Source organism: Lynx rufus, unplaced genomic scaffold (assembly GCF_022079265.1).
Source record: "Lynx rufus isolate CCGP_SWC_20201006 ecotype Redwood Valley unplaced genomic scaffold, mLynRuf1.p SCAF_7, whole genome shotgun sequence".
Lineage (NCBI taxonomy): Eukaryota > Metazoa > Chordata > Mammalia > Carnivora > Felidae > Lynx > Lynx rufus.
Genome location: NW_025814889.1, coordinates 132653258 through 132674213, shown reverse-complemented (window position 1 = coordinate 132674213; position 20956 = coordinate 132653258). Strand labels below are relative to the sequence as shown.

At 55.8% G+C, this 20956-nt stretch overlaps 1 protein-coding gene and 4 non-coding genes across 6 annotated transcripts; all 5 read left to right on the top strand.

The window, feature by feature from the left end:
• Positions 1-7229: 7229 nt before the first annotated feature.
• Positions 7230-13694, top strand: RPL3 (ribosomal protein L3). Of its 2 annotated transcripts, none has more exons than XM_047066502.1 (10): positions 7230-7291; positions 8251-8443; positions 8957-9125; positions 9688-9823; positions 10847-11033; positions 11599-11759; positions 12205-12306; positions 12780-12875; positions 13273-13392; positions 13594-13694. In XM_047066502.1, the coding sequence occupies exons 1-10, from the start codon at positions 7289-7291 to the stop codon at positions 13636-13638; spliced, it is 1212 nt and encodes a 403-aa protein (XP_046922458.1). In that variant the 5' UTR covers positions 7230-7288; the 3' UTR covers positions 13639-13694. The 2 variants fall into 2 exon arrangements, with proteins under 2 accessions (XP_046922458.1, XP_046922460.1); XM_047066504.1 differs by having other exon boundaries at positions 7239-7295.
• Positions 7784-7847, top strand: LOC124502796 (small nucleolar RNA SNORD43). Its single transcript, XR_006960045.1, has one exon. It is a non-coding gene; the product is annotated as a small nucleolar RNA SNORD43 (small nucleolar RNA).
• On the top strand, positions 9633-9687 carry LOC124502816 (small nucleolar RNA U82P). Its single transcript, XR_006960064.1, has one exon. It is a non-coding gene; the product is annotated as a small nucleolar RNA U82P (small nucleolar RNA).
• On the top strand, positions 11083-11176 carry LOC124502812 (small nucleolar RNA U83B). Its single transcript, XR_006960060.1, has one exon. It is a non-coding gene; the product is annotated as a small nucleolar RNA U83B (small nucleolar RNA).
• On the top strand, positions 12569-12662 carry LOC124502811 (small nucleolar RNA U83B). Its single transcript, XR_006960059.1, has one exon. It is a non-coding gene; the product is annotated as a small nucleolar RNA U83B (small nucleolar RNA).
• Positions 13695-20956: the final 7262 nt, after the last annotated feature.

The following is a 20956-nucleotide window of genomic DNA, read 5'->3' as shown; positions in this document are numbered from 1 at the left end:
TATTTAGGAGTCTCTTCTGTTTGGCCCCCCTCCCTGTTTTTAGATTATTTTTGCTTCCCTTCCCTTATGTGCATCTGTTTTGTCTCTTAAAGTCCTCATAGGAGTGAAGTCATATGACTTTTGTCTTTCTCTGACTGACTAATTTCACTTAGCGTAATACCCTCCAGTTCCATCCACATAGTTGCAAATGGCAAGATTTCATTCTTTTTGGTTGTCGAGTAATACTCCATTGTATCTATGTACCACATCTTCTTTATCCATTCATCCGTCGATGGGCATTTGGGCTCTTTCCATACTTTGGCTATTGTTGATAGTGCTGCTCTAAACATGGGGGTGAACGTGTCCCTTTGAAACAGCACATCTGTGTCCCTTGGATAAATGCCTAGTAGTTCAATTGCTGGGTCGTAGGGTAGTTCTAGCTTTAATTTTTTGAGGAACCTCCGTACTGTTTTCCAGAGGGGCTGCACCAGCAAATCTTTTTTTTATTGTTTGTTTATTTTAGAGAAAGACAGAGCATGAGTGGAGGAGGGGCAGAGAGAGAGGGAGACACAGAATCCGAAGCAGGCTCCAGGCTCCGAGCTGTCCGCACAGAGCCAGACGTGGGGCTCGAACCCATGAACGAGGAGATCATGACCTGAGCCGAAGTCGGATGCTTAACCGACTGAGTCACCCAGGCACCCCAGGAAGTTACTAAGTTCTTCCGGGATGGTTTCCTTAGCTCTAAAATGGAGCTGATAGAAGAGTGCTTTCCTCAAAGTGTTGACTGACTGAATGAAATAAAAGATTCTTCTGCCCTCAGTGAAGGGCAGCTATTTCCCAAAGGCTAAGAAATGCAACTGGGCACATACAAATCATTGTAATAACATAAATAATACCCATCTGCATTGGTACAGTGCCTCAAATTTTTTTGGACCTTACGTATAGAGCTGAGACGCAAAGTAAGGGTCTGTATTCGTTTCTTGTGGCCGGCTGCAGCAAGTTACCGAAAGCTTGGTGGCCGAAAACAACAGAGATTTACTCTCTCGCCGTTCTGGAAAAGTCTGAAATCAGGATGCTGGCAGGGTGGGCTCCTTTTGGAGGCTCTGAAGGAGAAGCTGTTTCACGCTTCTGGTGGCTGCTGGCAATCCTTGACATTTCTTGGCTAATCTGTGTCTCTCTTCGCATGGCCCTCCCCTCTGTGTTTCTCCTTCCCTTAGTTTTTCTTATCAAGATACCCATCAGGGGCATCCGGGGGGCTCAGGCGGTTAAGTGTCCAACTCTTGGTTTCGGCTCAGGTCATGATCTCACAGTTTCGTGAGCTTGAACCCTGCCTCGGGCTCTGTTCTGCAGTGCGGAGCCTGCTTGGGATTCTCTCTCTCCCTCGCACCCCCCGCCCCCTTCCCCCTGCCAAATTGTGCTGTCTCTCTCTCAAAATAAATAAACTTGAAAAAAAAAAAGATACTAGTCATTGGGTTTAGGGCCCATCCTACTTCAGGATGATCTAATCTCAAGGTCCTTGATTCAAAGAATCCTTTGCAAAGGACTTTTTCCTAAATGAGGCCGCATTGACAGGTGGACATATCTTCTGAGAAACACCTTCAATCCATTACAAGATCCATATGTATTTATTTTCTCCTGTCGTGAACCAATTTCTCCAACCCCTTCTGCTGCGTAATCCATGGTTTCATACTGGTTTGGGATGTCACTTTTTTCACGTATCGAGTTTCCGTGTGTACCCAGCCTATGTCTAGGGTTCTACATTCCATTCCATTCCATTCATCTGCCTGTTTTTCTGTGCCTGTGTCACTACCGCATTGTTTTTACTGTTGTGCTTTGGTTATACGTCTTAATATTTGGTCAAGTAAATCCCCATCTTGGCTTCATTTTTTCAAAAAGCCCTAAATTTTCAAGGACCTTGATTTTCTTTTCTTTATGTTTATTTATTTCTGAGAGCACAAAAGACAGAGCACGAGCCGGGGAGACCAGAGAGAGAAGGAGACACAGAATCCAAAGCAGGCTCCTGACTCTGAGCCGTCAGCACAGAGCCGGACGTGGGGCTCGAACCCATGGACCGCGAGATCATGACCTGAGCCAAAGTCGGATGCTTAAACAACGGAGTCACCCAGGCAGGCCCAGGACTTTGATTTTCTATATACATCTTAGAATCTGTTTCTGAGTAGCCCCTGCCACAATCCCTTGGGATTTTGGTTGGAATCCCAATGACTGTATGGATTCATTTGGAGACAAACTGACATTTTTTAAGACATTAGGCCCGTCGATCCATGAACTGACTACATCACTCCATTTATCACGGTCTTCTTTTTATATCCTTTGATAGAATATGAAAGTTGTCTCCAAGGAGGTCTTATACATTCTGGTAGGGTCATTAAAGAAGGAAGAACACTCTACAATTTACAAATGGCCCATTTGTATATATCCCCTCTCCCTAGAGGCCTATCGTCTAATTTTTACAAAAAAGGAAACTGAGGCTAAGAAAGGTAAAGGAGCCTCCCCGGAGACACACAGTGGTGATAGAGCTGAGACCAGGTCCCCCAGCCTGAACACCTGGAGGCCATCTTGCTTGTCCTGCTGTTCTGGAACCTGGCGCTAACGGGCACCTCGGTGGCCCCAAAGCCACGGCCTCCTTCTCGCCCACTGGCATCCTTGTCCCCAAACACGAGGCACAGGCTGATGGAGGCCGGTGGGAGCCTGCTCCGGGTGGCTGGGTCAGGGCCAGGGATGGGGATGGCTGGAAGGATGGCAGTGACCGCATCCAGGTCTTTGGACTCTGCCCAGCACAGCCTGGCCCACCCTAGAGGTTGGGCCCAGCATGGCCCGGCCTACCCGCCCCACGGCCACCCACAGCCTGTCTAGGCGGCAGACCAGCAGGGACATGGCCACCTGCGGCAGCACGGCTCGTAGCGGCGGCTCCAAGGCCTTGTCATTCTCTTGGTGGAGGCTGGCCAGGCTGTAGGAGGCCCACTAGGCCATGGTGAGTAGGACCAGGCTGGACTCGCACTTGAAGTGTCACAAGAGCCGCGGGATGTGGTGGCGGGCTCCGTGCATCAGGATGGTGAGCTGCTGGGGGCCCCAGCCCCAGGCCACGGTCAGTGGCTGCCACGAGGCCCGTTGGATAGGCAGTGGCAACTCTGTGCACAGCTTCCTGGCCTCACCCCCGGCCTACCTGCCGGCTACTGTAGCACAGGACACAGAGGCCCAGTAGATGGACTGAGAGGCAGTGGGAGGCCACGTTTGCTATGGTCACCTGCAGCCCCAGCAGGGGGGCATAGACCTTCACCAGGCCTGCACCGCACAGGGGAAGGGGCAGGAAATGCCACGCCCCCACGGCCAGCCGGCTCCCGTTCTGTGGGCCGTCATCCTGACAGCTGGTGGTGGAGGAGCGGGGACGTGGGGCCTCCATGGCCCAGAGCCTCTGTGCCCAGGATCTTGCCTCGGGGACATCGAGCGGTGCTCATGCCACAAGCTCACATTTACTGACGCTCTGGCTCAAATACCCTCTCATCTGGGCCTGGTGGTTTTGCAGCAATCAGTGACAGCACAAACGATCGGGGCGTGAGCTCATGTCAAAGAGGGGGCATTATTGCTTCAAGGGGACAAGGGAGGGAGCCTTTGAGAGTAAAACTGTGACGTTCTAGTTTGGGTTCCCTGTGTTCACGCCCTCATCCGACAGATGTGGCCCAGACCTCTGTGCTAGGCCCTGTACTGGGTACTGAGAACGTGGGAATAGGATATGGTCTCTGCCTACAGGAAACTTCCGGTCCGGTGAGAGAGGTGGACGTTGAAACATCATGTGATCCCTGTTTGGCTCCTGCTCGGGTCCTCCTGACCTGCCACGACGGTTAGTCCACACCTAGAGCTTTATCTGGCCATACAGAACATCTGCCCGTTAGGTATTTGAGCAAAGCCTGAGACCTTTCTCTGCTGCTTATCAGAAGTTCCATTTTAAAAAACAGTAGTGATGGAAGGCCATTTGTAAATAACATCATCCATTTCTTTCCAGACTCTGGATTTTATTTATTTATTTGTTTGTTTGTTTGTCTGTTCAGAGCCTGCGTGGGAGGGGGGGTAGATAGAGAAGGAGAGAGAGAGAGAATCCCAAGCAGGTTCCGCACTGCCAGCACAGAGCCCGACGTGGGGCTCGAACCCACGAAATGTGAGATCACGACCTGAGCCGAAATCAAGAGTCAGATGCTCAACCAACTGAGCCACCCAGATGCGCCTGGGTTTGTTGTTGGTGTTGATTTAAGTCGGCGCCGCACCCCATGTGGGGCTCAAACTCACAACCCTGAGATCAAGAGTCTCATGCTCTATCCACCGAGCGAGCCGGGTGTCCCACCAGGCTCTGGATTGTATCTTTGGATGAAACTAGCAATGTGGGATCAGGTAACCCAACCCCTTTGTTCCGGCCTCTCGTAAAGCGCTCATACGGATCGTACTGGTGTGTTACCTTGAATTCATTGGTCTGCGCTGTGTGTACATAGCCACTGTGAGTTCACTGTGGGAGGACGCTCGGGGCATTACCGACGACATCCCATGCTGGCCCTTCAGCCAAACATTTCTCTGTCTCCCCAGAGAAATTTCTTTCAAGCCTTATTTTAGGCACAGCGGACTCCTTCTACTTACAGGTTCGTTTGCATCATGTGGATATTGTGAAATGTGCTCCTAATCACATTTCTCTTTTTTACGTGGCTGCACAGAGGCTCGGAACCAAATGGAAGGACGACTCTGGCACAAACACAGAGTTCTATGATGCGTGTTTGGCGTGTGATCCCTTTCTGGCTTCATTTTCTTTCCCTTCCCTCATTTGCTTACCTTTTTCTTGTTGAGTTGCACACGTTTTGGTGTGTAACCTCAGACACGTTCTTGGAAGGAGAAAGGATACGCTTAACCCTATAAAAGAATCCCAAACCTACAAATCTTGCCCTTGTAAAAGTCGTATTTACCCAATATTCCGTAACGGATACCGTGATCCTTGCCCTCGTGTCTTCCTTACTTCATCCCACCTCCAACGACTCGTGCCAATCGTTTCCAGATCTTGTCCATCCTAACTATCTCCTGATTTGGCTCCTTCATGTTCACCTTACAGGTCACACTGGTCACGTCACCCAGGTCACCCGCCTTGACGGGTACTTTAACCCTTTTAGCGCATCCCGCTGCCCTCAGGATGAAGTTTCCTTAGATTCTAGGCTGGGATTTGAACTCTGTCTTCCTAAGCTTGTCTCCTGCCACTGTCCCCTACTCTCTGGACCATATCAAACCACAAGCAGTCCGTGAGCAGATCTTTTATTCTCTGTACCTTTGTACACATTGTTCCCTCTGCCTGGACAGCTGCCTTTTGGGAGGGAATTCCTTTTAGGGAGAATAGTCTGTCTAGGACCTTTAGTGACATTGTCAAACCTTTTTAAACTCTCTTCGCCATCTTAACTTTTCAAAAATGTTTATTTTTGAGAGAGGCAGAGCATGAGCAGGGGAGGGGCAGAGAGAGGGAGTCACAGAATCCAAGGCAGGCTCCAGGGTCTGAGCTGTGAGCACAGGGCCCAAGGCAGGGCTTGAACTCACGAACTGGGAGATCATGACCTGAGCTGAAGTCAGACGCTTGACCGACTGAGCCACCCAGGTGCCCCCAGTAAATATTTCTTATTGAATGATTTGGGGGCCCAGAGCTCTTTCCAGTGAGGGGGTTACTGGGCACCAAGTCTGATGCTGTGAAAACCGAAGCTGGAGTCAGACTTGAGCCCTGTCCTTCATTGACTGTGTGACTTTTGTCAAATTATTTCCTCTTGGCCTGAAACTTCGTTTGCTCTATAGGAGGGGACAGACAATATGGGTCATAGTCTTTCGTTTGCAATTCTGAAATTAAAAACAGAAGCCACTGGATAGCAAAAACCAAACCGACGAATTTTTTAGGCAGCAAAGTCAGCCTTGAACCGATGTGAAGCCGTTTATATTTATCCCACTCCATAAGAAGGTATCTATATCTGCATCTATATTTTTACAGAATTAATGTGTCTCATTAAAGAGTTTGGGGAGGATTACATAAGTATGTGCACCATATTGCATGATTTATTTAAAACATGAAAAATGCTGAGTTTGGAAACACATCTGGCCCCAAAGATTTCCCATAAGGGAAATCTTATTTCCAGTGAGGGAAATCGGCGCCGCCCCCACCCCCGACCCCCCAAGGGATGGTGTGAAGATGAAATGCATGGTTTTCTAACCAATGGTGTGAGCGTGCAATGGCCAGGTCCAGAATCAAGCAACAGGACCGGGTGGGATGGAGGTGCAAGGTGACGTATGGGTGACAGTGTGTGTGCCCTCCCCCAGCAAAAAGGGTGTATCAGGCCTTGGGGGGCAGCCTCGGGAGTTAATACTTAATCCCCAGGAAACAACAGGGAGCCACGGGAAGTAACAAGATAACATGTGATTCTTAAAAAGATTTCGAGAGGCAAGCCTGGAAGCAGGGGGAGCAATTAGGAAGCTCGTGGGTCACCGTGGGTGGGGGGAGGCAGGCAGAGATCAGCAAGGGCTCCTGAGGCTGGAAGGGCGGGTCAGGGAGGTTGGGCAGCTGGACCCGTGACCGCAGGTCGTGAGGCGGTTTTGTCGCCTCTCTGACCATCAGTAGCAAGCGCGGGCCACAGCACCTGGACACCCGGAGTCATGGCCCAGACGGGGCTTGAGGGACGGGTGTCCGAAATCAGAAAGCAGTAAAGGCAAGTTGGTGTCGCGGAAGCAGCTCTGGGTTGGGAGTCAGGCGGCCCGGTTTTCGCGTCCCGAGTCGGTGTGCCCGCCAAACGGCCAACACCGCGGATCCGCTGTGTGGGACGGAAAGGAGATGTCACGTGTGAAGGCGCTTGGGCGCTGAAACCCACAGCTGGGTTATTCAATCCTGGAGGGGACGGCATTTCACATGAAAAAAAAAAACCCCAAAAAACCAGACGCGGCCATTTAGCTTCAGCGTAACGGCGTGTGTCATCCAACTTGGCAGCTACCTAACGCTGAACGGTAGTTGCGCCCAATTCTCTGCCAACGTTTCCCTGGCGCTTCGCTAAGTTTGAACCCAGTCGCTCGCCGTATAGTCTCTAATCCCCGCCCCCGAAATGGACGTCAAGCTCAGACCGAACTCGGGGCGAGGACGAGCGTGCGTGGAAAGGGCGCCCCGTACCCGCCCCACGACCCGGCGTCCGCCGCGGGCGCGCGCTCGCACGCCGGAAGGGGCGGAGCCAGGCGGGGCTTTATAAATGGCTCGCCGGCAGAGCCCCGACCTCTACCGGCAGCATTCGGCGGCGGGATGGTATGTGTTATCATGGCGCTCCCCTCTTTGTTGGCGCGGCGGCACGACTCCATCCGCGGCGCATCGCCGCCATCCCAACTCGGCGGGCGCCGGGGGCCTGCTCGACGAGCATGGGGGACTCGGCGACATCCCCAACCAGGCCTATTTCTGGAAAGACCCGAGGCCTGTGCTTGACCTGGGGCCCGCCAGGCGGCTGGCGAAAGCCCTTGGGCCTGGCTCCGGTTTGGAGGCCCCGAGCCCGAAAATTCTCAAGAGCCAGATAATTTTCCGGATCTCGCCCTTACCGATTTAGTGTTAATCCGGTTTAGAGTCTGAGCACGTAGGCCAGGAGGCACTTGGGTGGGATCGCCAGGCACTAGTCGTGCTAACCTGGGAGGTGCAGAAATCCAAGTAGCGCGCGGGAGGGGAGCCTGGGGTAGGGGTGCCGAGGCCTCGGGCTGAAATGGGTGGGACGGTTCGTACAACCGTAAGGCCTCTGGAGTTCCGAGGAACCACAGATGATGAACTTATTGACGGGCGGACAGAGACTCTGTGCTGATTGTCATGTTCTGATTTGGCTCTGTCGGGTTCTGGTGGCCTCTACGTGTTATCAGTCCGGCCTGGGGAACCTGTAGTGCCAGCTGCTTGTCCCAGAAGTCCCTTTGTGGTCAGACTGTTGCTGACTCGACTATAAAGCCACCTGTGAAGTGATTTTAATGACCCCCCCCCCACCTTGTGTGTCTTTGTCTTGTTAAGAGAGGAAAGTACGTTTGCTTGGGTTACAAAATGAGGTTTCGAGGCAAAGATAGAACTCGTTTAGGATGTGTGGCCCTCTAAGCAAGTGAACCCAGCCCCGCACGTTAGCATGTTTATTCATGGGGTCGCTGGTGTGGACTCAGCGTTCAACTGAGGCACGGGTGGGTGTCAGAAGTGAGCTACTTAGATGAGCCTGAGTGCTAACGTGGATTGTTTCCTCCTAGTCTCACAGGAAGTTCTCCGCTCCCAGGCATGGGTCCCTGGGCTTCTTGCCTCGGAAACGCAGCAGCCGACACCGTGGGAAGGTGAAGAGCTTCCCCAAGGATGACTCTTCAAAGCCCGTCCACCTCACCGCCTTCTTGGGCTACAAGGCCGGCATGACTCACATCGTGCGGGAGGTCGACAGGCCAGGATCCAGTAAGTACAGGCTGCATCCTCGGAGCTGGTGGGGGTGGTGGTTAGGAGCTGAGGATGGGGAAGGACTGGAGTTGGGGCAGGCCCTCTCGGTGGGATCGGTGTTTCAGGCTGTAGATGGCTGGCATTGCTGTAGGTGGAGGGATGTGTTGAAGTCCGGGAACTTTAACGTGAGTAAGTTTTAAAAGATCCACAGCATAGGAGTATGCCAATTTGGGAGATCGTCCCTGTGAGCCTTAACTCTAAAAGCCTGAATACTGCTCGTGTCCCTGGTTGTGAAGAAAAATCGCACTGCCTTAGAGTCCTGATACTTTTTTGAGTTAGAAACACAAAACGCATGCAGGAAGTTGGCCCCTGGGAGTCCAGGTTGCCGATAAGGACCCCGCTTCTGCAAACTTCTGGTTACCTCAAGCACGTTGCCTTCTTTAATTGAAGTGGGCACTTGCAGACGCAGCGTCATAATCCCTCGGCGACTCTGGCTGTCCCCCTCCGGTCTGACCGCCCTCTCTTCCACAGAGGTGAACAAGAAGGAGGTCGTGGAGGCTGTGACCATTGTGGAGACGCCGCCCATGGTGGTTGTGGGCGTCGTGGGCTACGTGGAAACCCCTCGAGGCCTTCGTACCTTTAAGACCATCTTCGCTGAGCACATCAGTGATGAGTGCAAAAGGCGCTTCTATAAGAACTGGTAAGGGACAGGGACGAGGAGGCTATGTGCTCTGTGGGTCAGGGGCCCTGTGCGGGTTTTCTCTCTAGCAGGGGAGGAACTAGAACTGCTCTGGCGTCCGGTTTAGTTGGTGTCCTGAGCAGAACAGTTCCTGGGGACAGACCTTGAGCAGCACCTCTAGACCGTCCTGTTCAGCCTAGTGGGTGTTGACTGAGAACTCAGTAGTTCTCGTGTTCTTTTGGTTTCTGGGAAGTGTGGAGAGTAGGGCTAGAGACTGAGATAGTGCCTAACTCCCCCAGTCCTCCGTCTGGGAGCGTGGTCGGGTTAATGGCTAAGTCGGAGCAAGAATTAGTGAGTATTTGAATGTTTGTGATTTGTATTAATCTTGTGGACCTCTGCTCAGCTCCGCTCGGCTCTGCCCGATGAGCTCCATCCAGGCTCCGCTTGCCGGTGGAAAAGGCTCCTTAGAAGCCGGCAATGAGCCCCATCCCTATGTGGTGCCAGTGTGCCTTCCGCTCACCCCTTGGAGGAGTGATGAAGGCCTGCGCCCCGCCCCCTCCCCAACTCTGCTCTGCCCCTGAAGGCATAAGTCCAAGAAGAAGGCCTTCACCAAGTACTGCAAGAAGTGGCAGGATGATGATGGCAAGAAGCAGCTAGAGAAGGACTTCAGCAGCATGAAGAAGTACTGCCAGGTGATCCGCGTCATCGCCCACACGCAGGTGAGCGCTCGGCAGGACGCACAAGAGGGGACTGCGCCAGTGCTTCCTGTCTGGGGAGACGGAGTCCTACTTGAACCGAGCCCCCTGGTTCTCTTCTGACTTGATTCCTCACCTCAAATGGACTGTGGAGGGATTTTGGAGGGATGGTAAGATTGGTTCCAGTTCCTTAAACTTGTCTGGATGGATGGGCCAGCGAGCAGCCTGGGTGGGGATTGCTTGAAGTGATGCAGCAACACGGTGCGGCACCTGCCCTGGATTCCCAAGGCCAGGCTAAGTCTATTAACCTGAGAAGGCAGCCCAGTTCCTCCAGGCCTAAGGGTTGGCTTTTCTGTCGCCAACAGAGGGCGCTGTGTCTCCAGGCTTTTTATCTGGGAAACCGTGCCCCATTTTAGGAAAAGTGGTGGAAGGAACTAGCGATTCTTTGACATTGTGAAATGCTTAACTGAAAATAGTAGTAGGTTACTGGCTGTTTGCGCTTCAAATCTGACTTGCTGTGACCCTTTGGCTGTGGAATGACTACGTCCTCTGCAGTTTGCTTGAGTTATTATTCCAAGTATACACCCCTGATTGTTAAATTGTTTAGTTTCAGTATGGTTAAGATGACCATATTGGCTTAGATTTGTAGCGTGTGTCTGTTACTAAAGAAAGTTCCATAGGACAGCACTGGGCCACTCTTAATGAAACGCTTTAGGTTTGAATTCTTTTTTTCCCTAACTTTGCAGCTTATCTCTTGACTGAGGTGCTATTTCCACTCTCCCACAATGTGAGTGGCTTGTTGACGGTCAGTAGAGCCAAGATAGATTGCCAGGGTAAACGAGGGCAGTACTGGAAGCAACCAGAAAGCATGATGATCGGGAACATAGGACTAGTTGGTCCCAGGATCTGGTTAGGTCTGCTTGTGTTGGTGTGGCCCATGTGTATTAAGGATCAGTCTATCCTGATGGTGAACTCCGGCATCAGAATTGAAAAGGGGAACGGAGAGCTTGAAGCTCAGGGATCTGAGCCGTATCGATTCCCTCCTAGATGCGCCTGCTCCCTCTACGCCAGAAGAAGGCCCACCTCATGGAGATCCAGGTGAACGGAGGCACGGTGGCCGAGAAGCTGGACTGGGCCCGTGAGAGGCTGGAGCAGCAGGTGCCTGTGAATCAGGTGTTCGGGCAGGACGAGATGATCGATGTCATCGGCGTCACCAAGGGCAAAGGCTACAAAGGTGAGCTTTGCAGTGGCCCAAGTGGTGGTCAGATGCGGTTTCAGGTCCAGATCTTTGGCGATGAGGCTCTGGAAGGAGTGCTGGGCACATCTCATGAGTAAGATGGCAGAAACTTTCCTCCCTGCCTTGTCTCTGGGAATAGCCTTGTGGTCAAGTGGCAGGGAGGTAGGAGGACTGGGGGTGATCTGGCCACACATCTGAACCCTTACGTTTGGAGCTCACTGCAGAAGGCGGAGGGGACTCGGAAATTGGGTCAGCCTCCGACAGTGTAGAACTTGGTGAATGCTGTGAAGTGTGCGTGTTCCCATTCTAGTGCAGGGCCGGTTCTCCCAGGCCTCTTGAGTTGAGAACAGGTTTACATCTTGGCAGGTGATCCACTGGAGCGAATAAGAGGGGTTAGAGGGTCAGGTGTATGTTAAGCCTTCCTGTCCCTCCCTCACCTAGTCCATGTGGGTGTTGACTGTCCATACTCAAGTGTCGAGTGAACTCAAATTGGGCGCTCAGTGGGAAAGGGCCACTGGCAGGCGTTCTAGACACCCCGGTAACAAGCTTGTGTCTGTTCTAGGGGTCACCAGCCGCTGGCACACGAAGAAACTACCCCGCAAAACCCACCGAGGGCTGCGCAAGGTGGCCTGTATTGGGGCCTGGCATCCTGCCCGAGTGGCCTTTTCTGTGGCTCGGGCTGGGCAGAAAGGCTACCATCACCGCACTGAGATCAACAAGAAGGTGAGGTGCCAAGGGGGTTCGTGTGGAGACTTTAAACCTGGAAGGGAGAGACGAGCCCAGTGTTGGGAGTGCAGTTTCCACTTCCTGTTAGCACTGCTCCGTTGTGCGGGAGCTTCCGGACTGCACTTGGACCGGAGTTGCTCACCTTGTCTGATGGGGCACGGTTTTGGCTCGTGGACGTCAGTGGTTTACAAGGTGCCATCGAAGGTGGTTCTGGTGCAGCTGACCCTTCGAGTGACCAAAGATGAGAGCCACGTCTGGCCTTTCCTTTGCCTTTGAGGTTTTGGGGGGGCCACTGTCTCCAACACGCGGCGGTATCTTGAGGCCCAGCCAGCCTTTCTTTCTGCTCCTAGCCTGGGGTGCCCCATCACTAGGACTGAGATGATAGCTGCTTTCCTGGAGTCTGTCTCTCCTTTTAAGTTTCTACGGTCCATCCCTTATGTAGATCTACAAGATCGGCCAGGGCTACCTCATCAAGGATGGCAAGCTGATCAAGAACAATGCTTCCACTGATTATGATTTGTCTGACAAGAGCATCAACCCTCTGGTGAGTAATGAGAACTGTTTTCTCAAAGCCTCAAGTCCTGGCTCCGGCGGGGATTTCCTTCTCATTCTTTGTGAATCTGCGCCAGACCTCACCTGTGGGGTGGGACCCTGGTGCTCTTGTGTCCTGGCTGACTCACCGAGGCTGTGTTTTCAGTCTGTTAACTGGTCTCCTACAGACTGTATCCAGCCGTCTGTTCTTGTAAATGGCACGTCTTCAATGCCCTGGTTGGGGCTGGCTGGTGAGAAGTGGGATCTCAGACCCAGCTGTTCAGTGATGAGGCTCTGGAATGAGCGCTGGGCACAGCGCCCGAGTCCGACTGCGGAAACGTTCCTTGCTGCCTTCCTTCTGAGAACAGCCCTGTGGTCGGCAGGTGGCAGGGGAGCACCTGAATCTGAGGGAGTCCTGTGTGCTGTCTGATCGGTCTCTAGCCTTACACTTGCTCTGTCCTGATCTGATGGCTTTGCTCTTTCCAGGGTGGCTTTGTCCACTATGGTGAAGTGACCAATGACTTTGTCATGCTGAAAGGCTGTGTGGTGGGAACCAAGAAGCGAGTGCTCACTCTTCGCAAGGTGAGGCTGGCGGCCCTTCCTGGTGGTCAGGGTGTAGGCGGGGCTTGGGCCTCCAGTGGAGGAGAGTCGATAGTGGACACAGGGCCACACTTCGTTGAGGGGAGTTCAAAGAAATGGGGGGGGCAGGGCTTGGCCTTCCATTGAACATGAGCTTTGAAGTTCTGGGAGGAGGAATTTCAGTCTGGCCTGGCCCAGCTGTTTGCTTCTGTTTTCATGTGTTTCCTACATCGCTCTGGCGTCCACGGGGAGATCCTTGGGTAAGACCAGCTAGAGTAGAGGTGGTGTGGGAGGGGGTTCCTCTTGGCTCTGGAGGGGCTGTGATTGAGACTGGCGATCCTCTGCCCTCGCAGATGAGGGGCCTGTGAACTGTAACTGACCTTTCCCTCTTGGCCCACAGTCCTTGCTGGTGCAGACCAAGCGGCGGGCCCTGGAGAAGATTGACCTTAAATTCATCGACACCACCTCCAAGTTTGGCCATGGCCGATTCCAGACCGTGGAGGAGAAGAAAGCATTCATGGTGAGCACCCGGACCCCTGCTGCCCTCTGGCTGGGGCTGGGATGGTTCCCCGGGGATGTCTCCCGTCAGCCTGCCCAGCTGCACTGGCTCCTGGGGGTCCTGAGCTTGTGACAGTGCAGGATCTCTGGTTCCATAGGTGGGGGTATTCGTGCCCAGCTTCTTTCCTCCCCCTCTAACCTTGCCCCCTGCGCCTCTCCACAGGGACCACTTAAGAAAGACCGAATTGCAAAGGAAGAAGGAGCTTAACCTCAGGAGCAGATTGTGCAGCTGGTGGGATCTCAATAAAACTAGTTTTCCAGTGACCCCCTGCCTCCGGTTTTGCTTCCCAGTCTGGCCGCTCCACTGTGGCCACAGGAGGGTTCTTGTGCTTTGAGAGTTGTTGCCCTTGGCTCCTTAGCAAAATGTCATGTTTTTTGCCCTGCCATTTTATCTGGCCCCGTGCCTGGAGCAGGTGGGGCTTGATGGGAGCTAGAAGCGGAGCCCGGTCTGCCCCTGAATTGTTGAAACTGGCCTGGGGCGGCAGGCTTTGTGCAAATGTGTCCTGTCACCCGGTGAGGCTCTGCTGTAGAGGGTGATTGTGTTTGCACAGCTTGGGTGGTAACACTGCACGGGGAGGGAGGCAGTGAGGATTTCGTGTTCCCCGTTGGCTTTGGAGTTTGATGGGCATGGCAGGGCCAACCCTGGCTTTGAGTATAAGAATAAGTAATTTAGTTAACTAATCCACATGGGATACATGGGATTGAATTCCAGTTGGGGCTTGTTGAGGTTCTTTTCTAACCAGCCGGGTTTTGACACTGGGGGGGGGGTGCCCCGCACTGAAACTGGTAGAACATGGGAATGTACCCTGAGGAAGATTCTGGTTAGTTGCTCCCCCAGCTTTGCTTTACAAGGTTGAGGACGTGGGCATGCAGAGGGGAAATTCTGCCCGGCTGGGAAGCCATTGGGACCCTTCATTGGCCTAGAATGGTTCAGCCTCTACCCTGTGTATCTGTCCTTCAGGCTTGGGATCCCCACAGTGGTGGGCAGTGGTGTGGCTGACGCCTGTGAGTTCTGGCACAGCTGGCAGTCCAGGGGTGTGTCCTGGGGAGGTGTCACCGCCCTGCCCCCCCCCCCCCCCCCCAGGCCTGTCCGTTGTGCTGGTCCCCACACAACCTTGGGCTGTTTGCCTCCTGACTCCAGCTGAGGGCCGAGACTGGCTGGAGCAGCTTTGGGTGGTCCTTGTCCAGCTGTTTGGCAACTAGCAGGCTGTCCCCCCTGGCTTCTGGCACCTCCTGAGAACAGGGGTAGTGCTGGCCCAGGACAGACTGGTGGCATGTGTGTGGTGCAGGGCCAGGTAAATTAGAGGGGGCCCAAGTTGTCCCTCTGGTTCCCAGTTAGCATGATGCCCGCATGAGTGGATGAGGCCGGGAAGAGCTCTAAGCACAGGACCCTCCCATCATGTCCTCCGCCTGGCAACTCTGGAGCCCCTTGTGAACCCCAGGGGCATGGCCTGGAAGCCGCTGGCTGGTTGGAGAAGACAGCTGCCGCAGCACCGCCCGCCGTGTGTCCTCAGGATCCTGGTTCTGGAGCTGCACTTCTGGCCAGAACCGCCAGGGGGGGGAGTGGGCAGCACCCTGCTGGACCGGCCCCTTGAGGCCCTGCAGGAGGGCCCCAGGGCTTCCTGACCAGGGTGCCCCAGTCTTGGGAGTCAAGCCCACAGCCGGAAGGGGTGAGGACCTGGTCCCAGGCCCCGGTCCCCTCGGGCAGAGTCGATCTCCCAACCCAGTCAGGTTCTGGAGAGGATGGTGAGCTGGGCAGGACCACCCCCTCTTTCCCTTGGCCTTGTAGCCTTCGGGCCTCCCCGCCACCCTTAGGCCAGCCCTGGGCCCCGGCTGCCCACCCAGCCCAGGTAGGGAAGGTTTTGCTGGTCTGAGATGTCCTGGCTGGGCCTTGTTCCCCTGTCCCCAGGGCTCTGCCCCCTCGGAATGGCCAGGATGACCGGATGTGGGTCCAGAGAACAAAGGCTCAGCTCCTAAGGGCAGAAAAGTATCCTGTGTGCTCCTAGCCCAAGGACATGCGCACAAGCATCCAGCACCTTGCATACATCTTCAGGTGACATGCTGTCGCCTTACCCTTCTGTGTCCCCAAACACATGACACGGGCACAGAAAGCCCTTTGCGGGGGCAGGCTTACTCGACGGGCTGAGTGAGCCCTTGGCTGTTGACCATACCCTCATGTCCCCATTCTCTTTGTTCCTGTCCTGGCCCTGGCCAGTGAGTGACCTTGAGCACATCCCAGAGCAGTTCCAAGCCCCCACCTCATCTGCTGGTGACTCACGATCTCAGCGGTTGTTAGCGGGACCAAATGGCAAAGAGTGTCCCAGCGGGTGCACGGAAAAAGCTGGGGCTTTTAGGGTGAATAATAAGGGTCTCTGGGGCAGGGGGCAGCGGGAAGGGCCGGCCACACGTGTGGGGTCAGCTTCACTCCAATCCAGAGAACCTCCAGGCGCTGGGGGAGCAGTGGGGAACTGAAAGTCCCTGCTCAAGCTGATCTGGTGGGTGCGCAGACCGTAGACACAAGTAAACAAGACGGTTTTAGGAGTGAACAAAACAGGCCACTGGGCTACACGGGTGTGGGGAGGACGCTCTGAGACAGGGCGCGAAGGATCCAGCCTTCGCGAGCTCCACGGACAGAACACCCCCAACAGCACAGCAGGTGCAAAGTCCCTGAGGTGGGCGAGGCTTCCATGCTCAAATTTGAACTCCGGAGGGAGGCAGGTCTGTGAAGGTGGGACTGGATCCCCGCTGCCTACCTGGCCAGGGGCTGGCATATAGTAGGTGCTCAGTAAACGTTCCCTGCGTCCGGGGACCAGCCCGTGCTTGCCTGTCGGGTGCCCCAGCACTGGTCTCCTGGCACTTGTGTGAGCCTGTGGTGGGTGGGACAGCTGTCTTTGTCTCCCGCAGTCTGCCTGCATGTCACTGAGGGTGCTCCTGAGTGCCTGTCGCTGTGCGCTTCCTGTCACCAGAACCCTCAGACAGGCCTCGCTGGAATCCTGTGGTGACAGAACAAGGAGTCTCATTCCATTCCTCCTGAAAAAAAAAAAAAAAAAAAAAAAAAAAAAAAAAAAAAAAAAAAATACCTGCTGGGAATTTCTGAGCAAGTGGGAACAGGGAGGTGGCCGGAGCCACCATTGCCTTAAAAGGCACGACAGAGCTAGTGACTTCGCTGAGCTCACCTGGGGATGGCCTTGGGGGGTGGAGGGGTGAGTCGTTGGCTGCACCTCCTGGGCTCACCCCCAAAGTATTCCGCCTCCTCCCCAGATCCTCACGGACGGCCTTGCCAGCAAGGGCTGCTGCGCTGCCTGGCCCGCTGGCCCTCCCGACCCCAGCCCCGGGGGCCCCAGCCCTGTGCCTCGCCCTCCCCCCCATCTGCTCTCAGCGCGCAGCTACTTGTCTGAGGCTCCCGAGTCCCCGCCCGCCCTCTGTGCGGTGTCGCGCCGCATAGGCTGGTACTCGAGGCTTGCCAACCTCTCCAGCATCACGTCCCCTCCCCGGGGCCAGACTCCCGGCCTGCTCCCAGGAAACCAGTTGGCTCTCCCCTGCCCTTTCAGCAGCAGGCTCAGAAGCCCGGGCTGGGGCTGGACTGCCGGGAGGAGAGGGGCCTGACTCAAACTCCGGGGGAGGCCGGAAAGTGACAGCGAGGGAGGCGGCCTCCAGGAACCTTCCAGGGCCTCGTAGCAGATCAGAACTGTTACAATGCAGAATCCTTACCATAGGTCATCCATCGGCCCCCTCGACCGGCCCGCACAGCGCTGCCCAGGGTCCAGGCCCAGCAGCCCCTGGCTCGCGAGGAGCCGCGCTCACGCTGGCTTTGCCTCCAGGGGGCATTGCCTGGTGGGCAGGTGGTAATAGCCTGAGTACCTCACCTCCTCTCAGGCACTGTGCTCAGTACTTTACGCGTATAGACTCAGTCTCCAGGAGCACCACTTGACCCAGCTTCTGTTACTACCCCATTCTGCAGAGGAGAAACTGAGGCTCGGAGAGAATGAGCAGCTTGCCCAAGGGCACACGGCGGACAACTGGGAGGGCTGGGATTTGAGGCCTGGCATCTCTTCGCCCCGACCCTCTGCCACGGGGGGCCTGCAAAAGCATCGTGGCTTAGAAGGAGAAGGAGGAGTACAGTACTCATTTGTGGAGCACCTACTGTGTGCTAAGGCTTGTGCTAGACCCTTTCGGAGTTACTCTGACCCTTACAACCATTAGCCCCATTTGCCAGATGGGAAAATGGGGGTCCCAGAGAGACTCAGAGAGTCCTCGGAGGTCACAGCGCTGGACTATGCTCTGGGGGGCGTCTCCTCTGCTGTCTCCCTGAGCGGTCACGACAGCCCCGTGGGTCCGGGAGCTGGCGCCTCTGTTACCACCCCTGTTTTCTTTTTTTTTTTTATAAATTTTTTTTTTTCAACGTTTATTTATTTTTGAGACAGAGAGAGACAGAGCATGAACGGGGGAGGGGCAGAGAGAGAGGGAGACACAGAATTGGAAACAGGCTCCAGGCTCTGAGCCATCAGCCCAGAGCCCGACGCGGGGCTCGAACTCCCGGACCGCGAGATCGTGACCTGGCTGAAGTCGGACGCTTAACCGACTGCGCCACCCAGGCGCCCCACCACCCCTGTTTTCGCAATGAGAAAACGCAAGCTGCCTAGCGGCCCCTCGCGTGGGACTCTCTGGAGTGCTGAGCAGGGATTCAAATCCAGGCTCCAGAAGGTAAGCGCTAACCCCTGCACCGCGCTGCCCTCACCGTGTAGGTGCCTGGGGGCTGCTGGTGAGGAAGGGGAGGGACAGCGTTTCCCAGCAGCGCCCACAGCACCAACGTCCCTCTGTCCCCTGCCCCTCACAGACTCACACCACAGGCCGGGACAGATGGGCGCGGGGCGTGGCGGGAGGGGGGGGGATGCCGCCCACAGGGCCGCTGCAGGCAGGTGGGGTCCTGGCCCCACGGCTGGCCTCAGGCTACCAGGCTTCATAGGACTATGGAGAAGTGGCCGTCCCCGCTCGCTGCCTCCTGAGCCCCCGCAGCAGGCAGAGGAAAAGGGCTCTGAGAGGAGATGCTAAAGATAGCCCGCTCGCCACTTCCCCATCCTCGCTGGCCACCACCTCGTCCCCGATGGCTCCCAGCACGCACCACCCTTCCCGTGGCAGGCCCTTCCTCAGAGCCTGGGGCGCAACACAGGGACCCAGGCCACGGTCACCGTCTGAAGACTCCCCAGGCACCGGCGCCGGGCCGGTCAGGGATGTGCCCCGTGCCGCTCAAAAACCTCCTCCCCTCGACGGGAGGTCTATCATCACCCCCGTTTGAACCACGGACACCCCTCCACACCGACACAACCACACATCTCCACGACGGCCGGGGGCCGTGACCACACTGGCATGACAACACCGAGGCTCACCGGGACACGCGGCGTCACTCATTCATCTGGGAGTCTGTCTCCACCCGCCCGGAAGGATTCACGTCTGGGGAAATCCACAAACGCTACACATCGGGGCCTTTCTTCCAGAGGGCCGGTGGTGAAGCGTTCGTGGACACGCCACGGCCCCCCTGCTGGCCACCTGCTGGCTGAACCCGACTGGCTGAGGTCGTCCCCAGAGGTGGCCGCAGAGGTCAGCACCCTGGGGCACAGAGCGGGGGTGGACGGTGGGCTCCGGTACGACAAGCACAGCGAGCTGGCATTGTGCCTGCCACTTTGCCCTGCCTCCCCGGGACCAGCACCATCTAAGTCACTGTGCATTGACATTTACGCAAGGGCAGGCCCTCCCCCGCTCCAAAGGTTTCCATGGCTCCGCGTTGCCCATGTCCACTTATTCAGACGTCGAAAACATTTATTAAGCGCCCTGGGTCGGGCACCTTGGGGCGGCATCCAAGACTCCTCCCCCTCATTTGGCCCCAGTCTGCCCAGCAGGTCCTCACGGACTGCTGTGTCTTGACCATGTGGCCATGTGCGGCCACCAGCGTCGTCTGGCCCAGGCCTCCCGGCTGTGCCGCGGTGGCCCCGCGCGGTACGTGGGAGAGAGCTGGCCGGGGCTGGAGACCGGCTGTTTCTCCCCAGCGCTGTGACAGCCCTGGGAGGGCCACAGAGAACATCCGGGTGGAGGATGTGCCCCGGCGGGCGGCTGCTGTCACCGAGTCCTCGCTCTCCGTCTGGCCCCCACTCCCCATCAGTAAACACTGAATGGGCGGACGGGCCCGTGGAAAAGGCAGAATCGCTTCCATTTCCCAGTCAAACCAGGGCTCAGAGAGGGCAGCGGACCCCGCCAGGCTCCCGCAGCCAGCACGTGGCCCTGCCTCGTCCTTGTCCTCGTCCGGCACCCGAGCCCCACCAGGCCAGAGGTGGCAACTGCCAGCCCAAGGGCCAAAGCAGCCCACAGCTGTGTTTGGGTTGGCTCTCGGCGTGAGCTGGTCTGCATGAGGCTCTGAATTTCGGGAGTTCACAGCTTCGCTTTCGTCTTTCAAATCCTGATCGATAGCAGAAACCTGGAAGCAATCCAAAGGCCCAGGGGCCTGAGAGGCGCTAAGCGGAAGCGCGCCCTTTCAGCTCCGGGGCTGGGCCTCTGAGAGCCGGAGGCCAGTGCAGAGCGAGGAGGGAGACTCCATGGGCTGCAGCAATCAGGGAAGCCTTGCTGCAAGAGGGAGGCTTGAGCCGAGCCGTGAAGGCCGAGCCATGCCGGCTCACGGCTCACGGCTCACCTGAATGGAATGGATGGTTCGAGAAGGGTGGGAAAGCGCAATTCAAAGGAATGAGCTTGTTAGTAGAGAAATTTGAGGCACAGCAGGAAGCAGGTTGGGGAGGGACTTGGAGGTGGGTTGGGGGAGGTCTTCCCTGAGACCCTCCTCTGTACCTCACCGCAGGGAGCCCCGGTTCTCCAGACCAGGATGGGGAGGGTGGGGGTGGGGAGTTGGCCCGTGCACACTGTGTGCCAGGCACCACGCGTGGCACTCGCCGTGCATCGGCTCATCGACTCCTTGCATCTACAGGACACAGAAGAGGAACTTGGGCTTGACCCCCAGGCCCCCCTGGGCCCCTTTACCTGGAGGAGGGAAAATGGGAAGGAAGCCTTTCGTAGAAGCAGAGGGTTTCTGTGTAGGCTGTTCCCCTGCGGAGAATCCTTTCCCTATTTTCTGCAGTGGGCAACACCACCTTGCCCTCCGGGCTTCAGTGTCACCTCCTCCTGGAAGCCTCCCCAGACAACCCCTGCCCCCCAGCCCCCCTCTCCCCCCCATATCAGAGTGCTCTAATGTCAGCTCTTCCTGCTGCCTCAGTTTCTCCCTCAGCATTAGTGTTCCTGCTGCTTTGGGCTCCGTGTCCAACTTCCCAGCCTCATGGCCACCTCCTTGCGTCAGGGGCTGCCTCTGTGTCTGTTCTGTTTTTCTTGTGCCCTCTGCGCCCCCAAGTGCTGAGCGCTTGGAGGTGTTCAACACAACAAATATCTCTTGAATACCTAGTTGACCGAAGGCACGAATAAACACACGAATTTAAGAATGAGCGGACGGGTCTTCTCTGGGTCACCCGGACGGTCAGGGTGGCCCGGAC

Excerpts from the sequence above, each read along its gene's own strand:
- RPL3 (XM_047066504.1), top strand. The coding sequence starts at position 7,239 with ATGGCTCGCCGGCAGAGCCCCGACCTCTACCGGCAGCATTCGGCGGCG. Across the intron at positions 7,296-8,250 it reads ATTCGGCGGCGGGATGGTAT|TCTCACAGGAAGTTCTCCGC; the intron begins GTGTTATCATGG and ends GTTTCCTCCTAG. Across the intron at positions 9,126-9,687 it reads AGGCGCTTCTATAAGAACTG|GCATAAGTCCAAGAAGAAGG; the intron begins GTAAGGGACAGG and ends CTGCCCCTGAAG.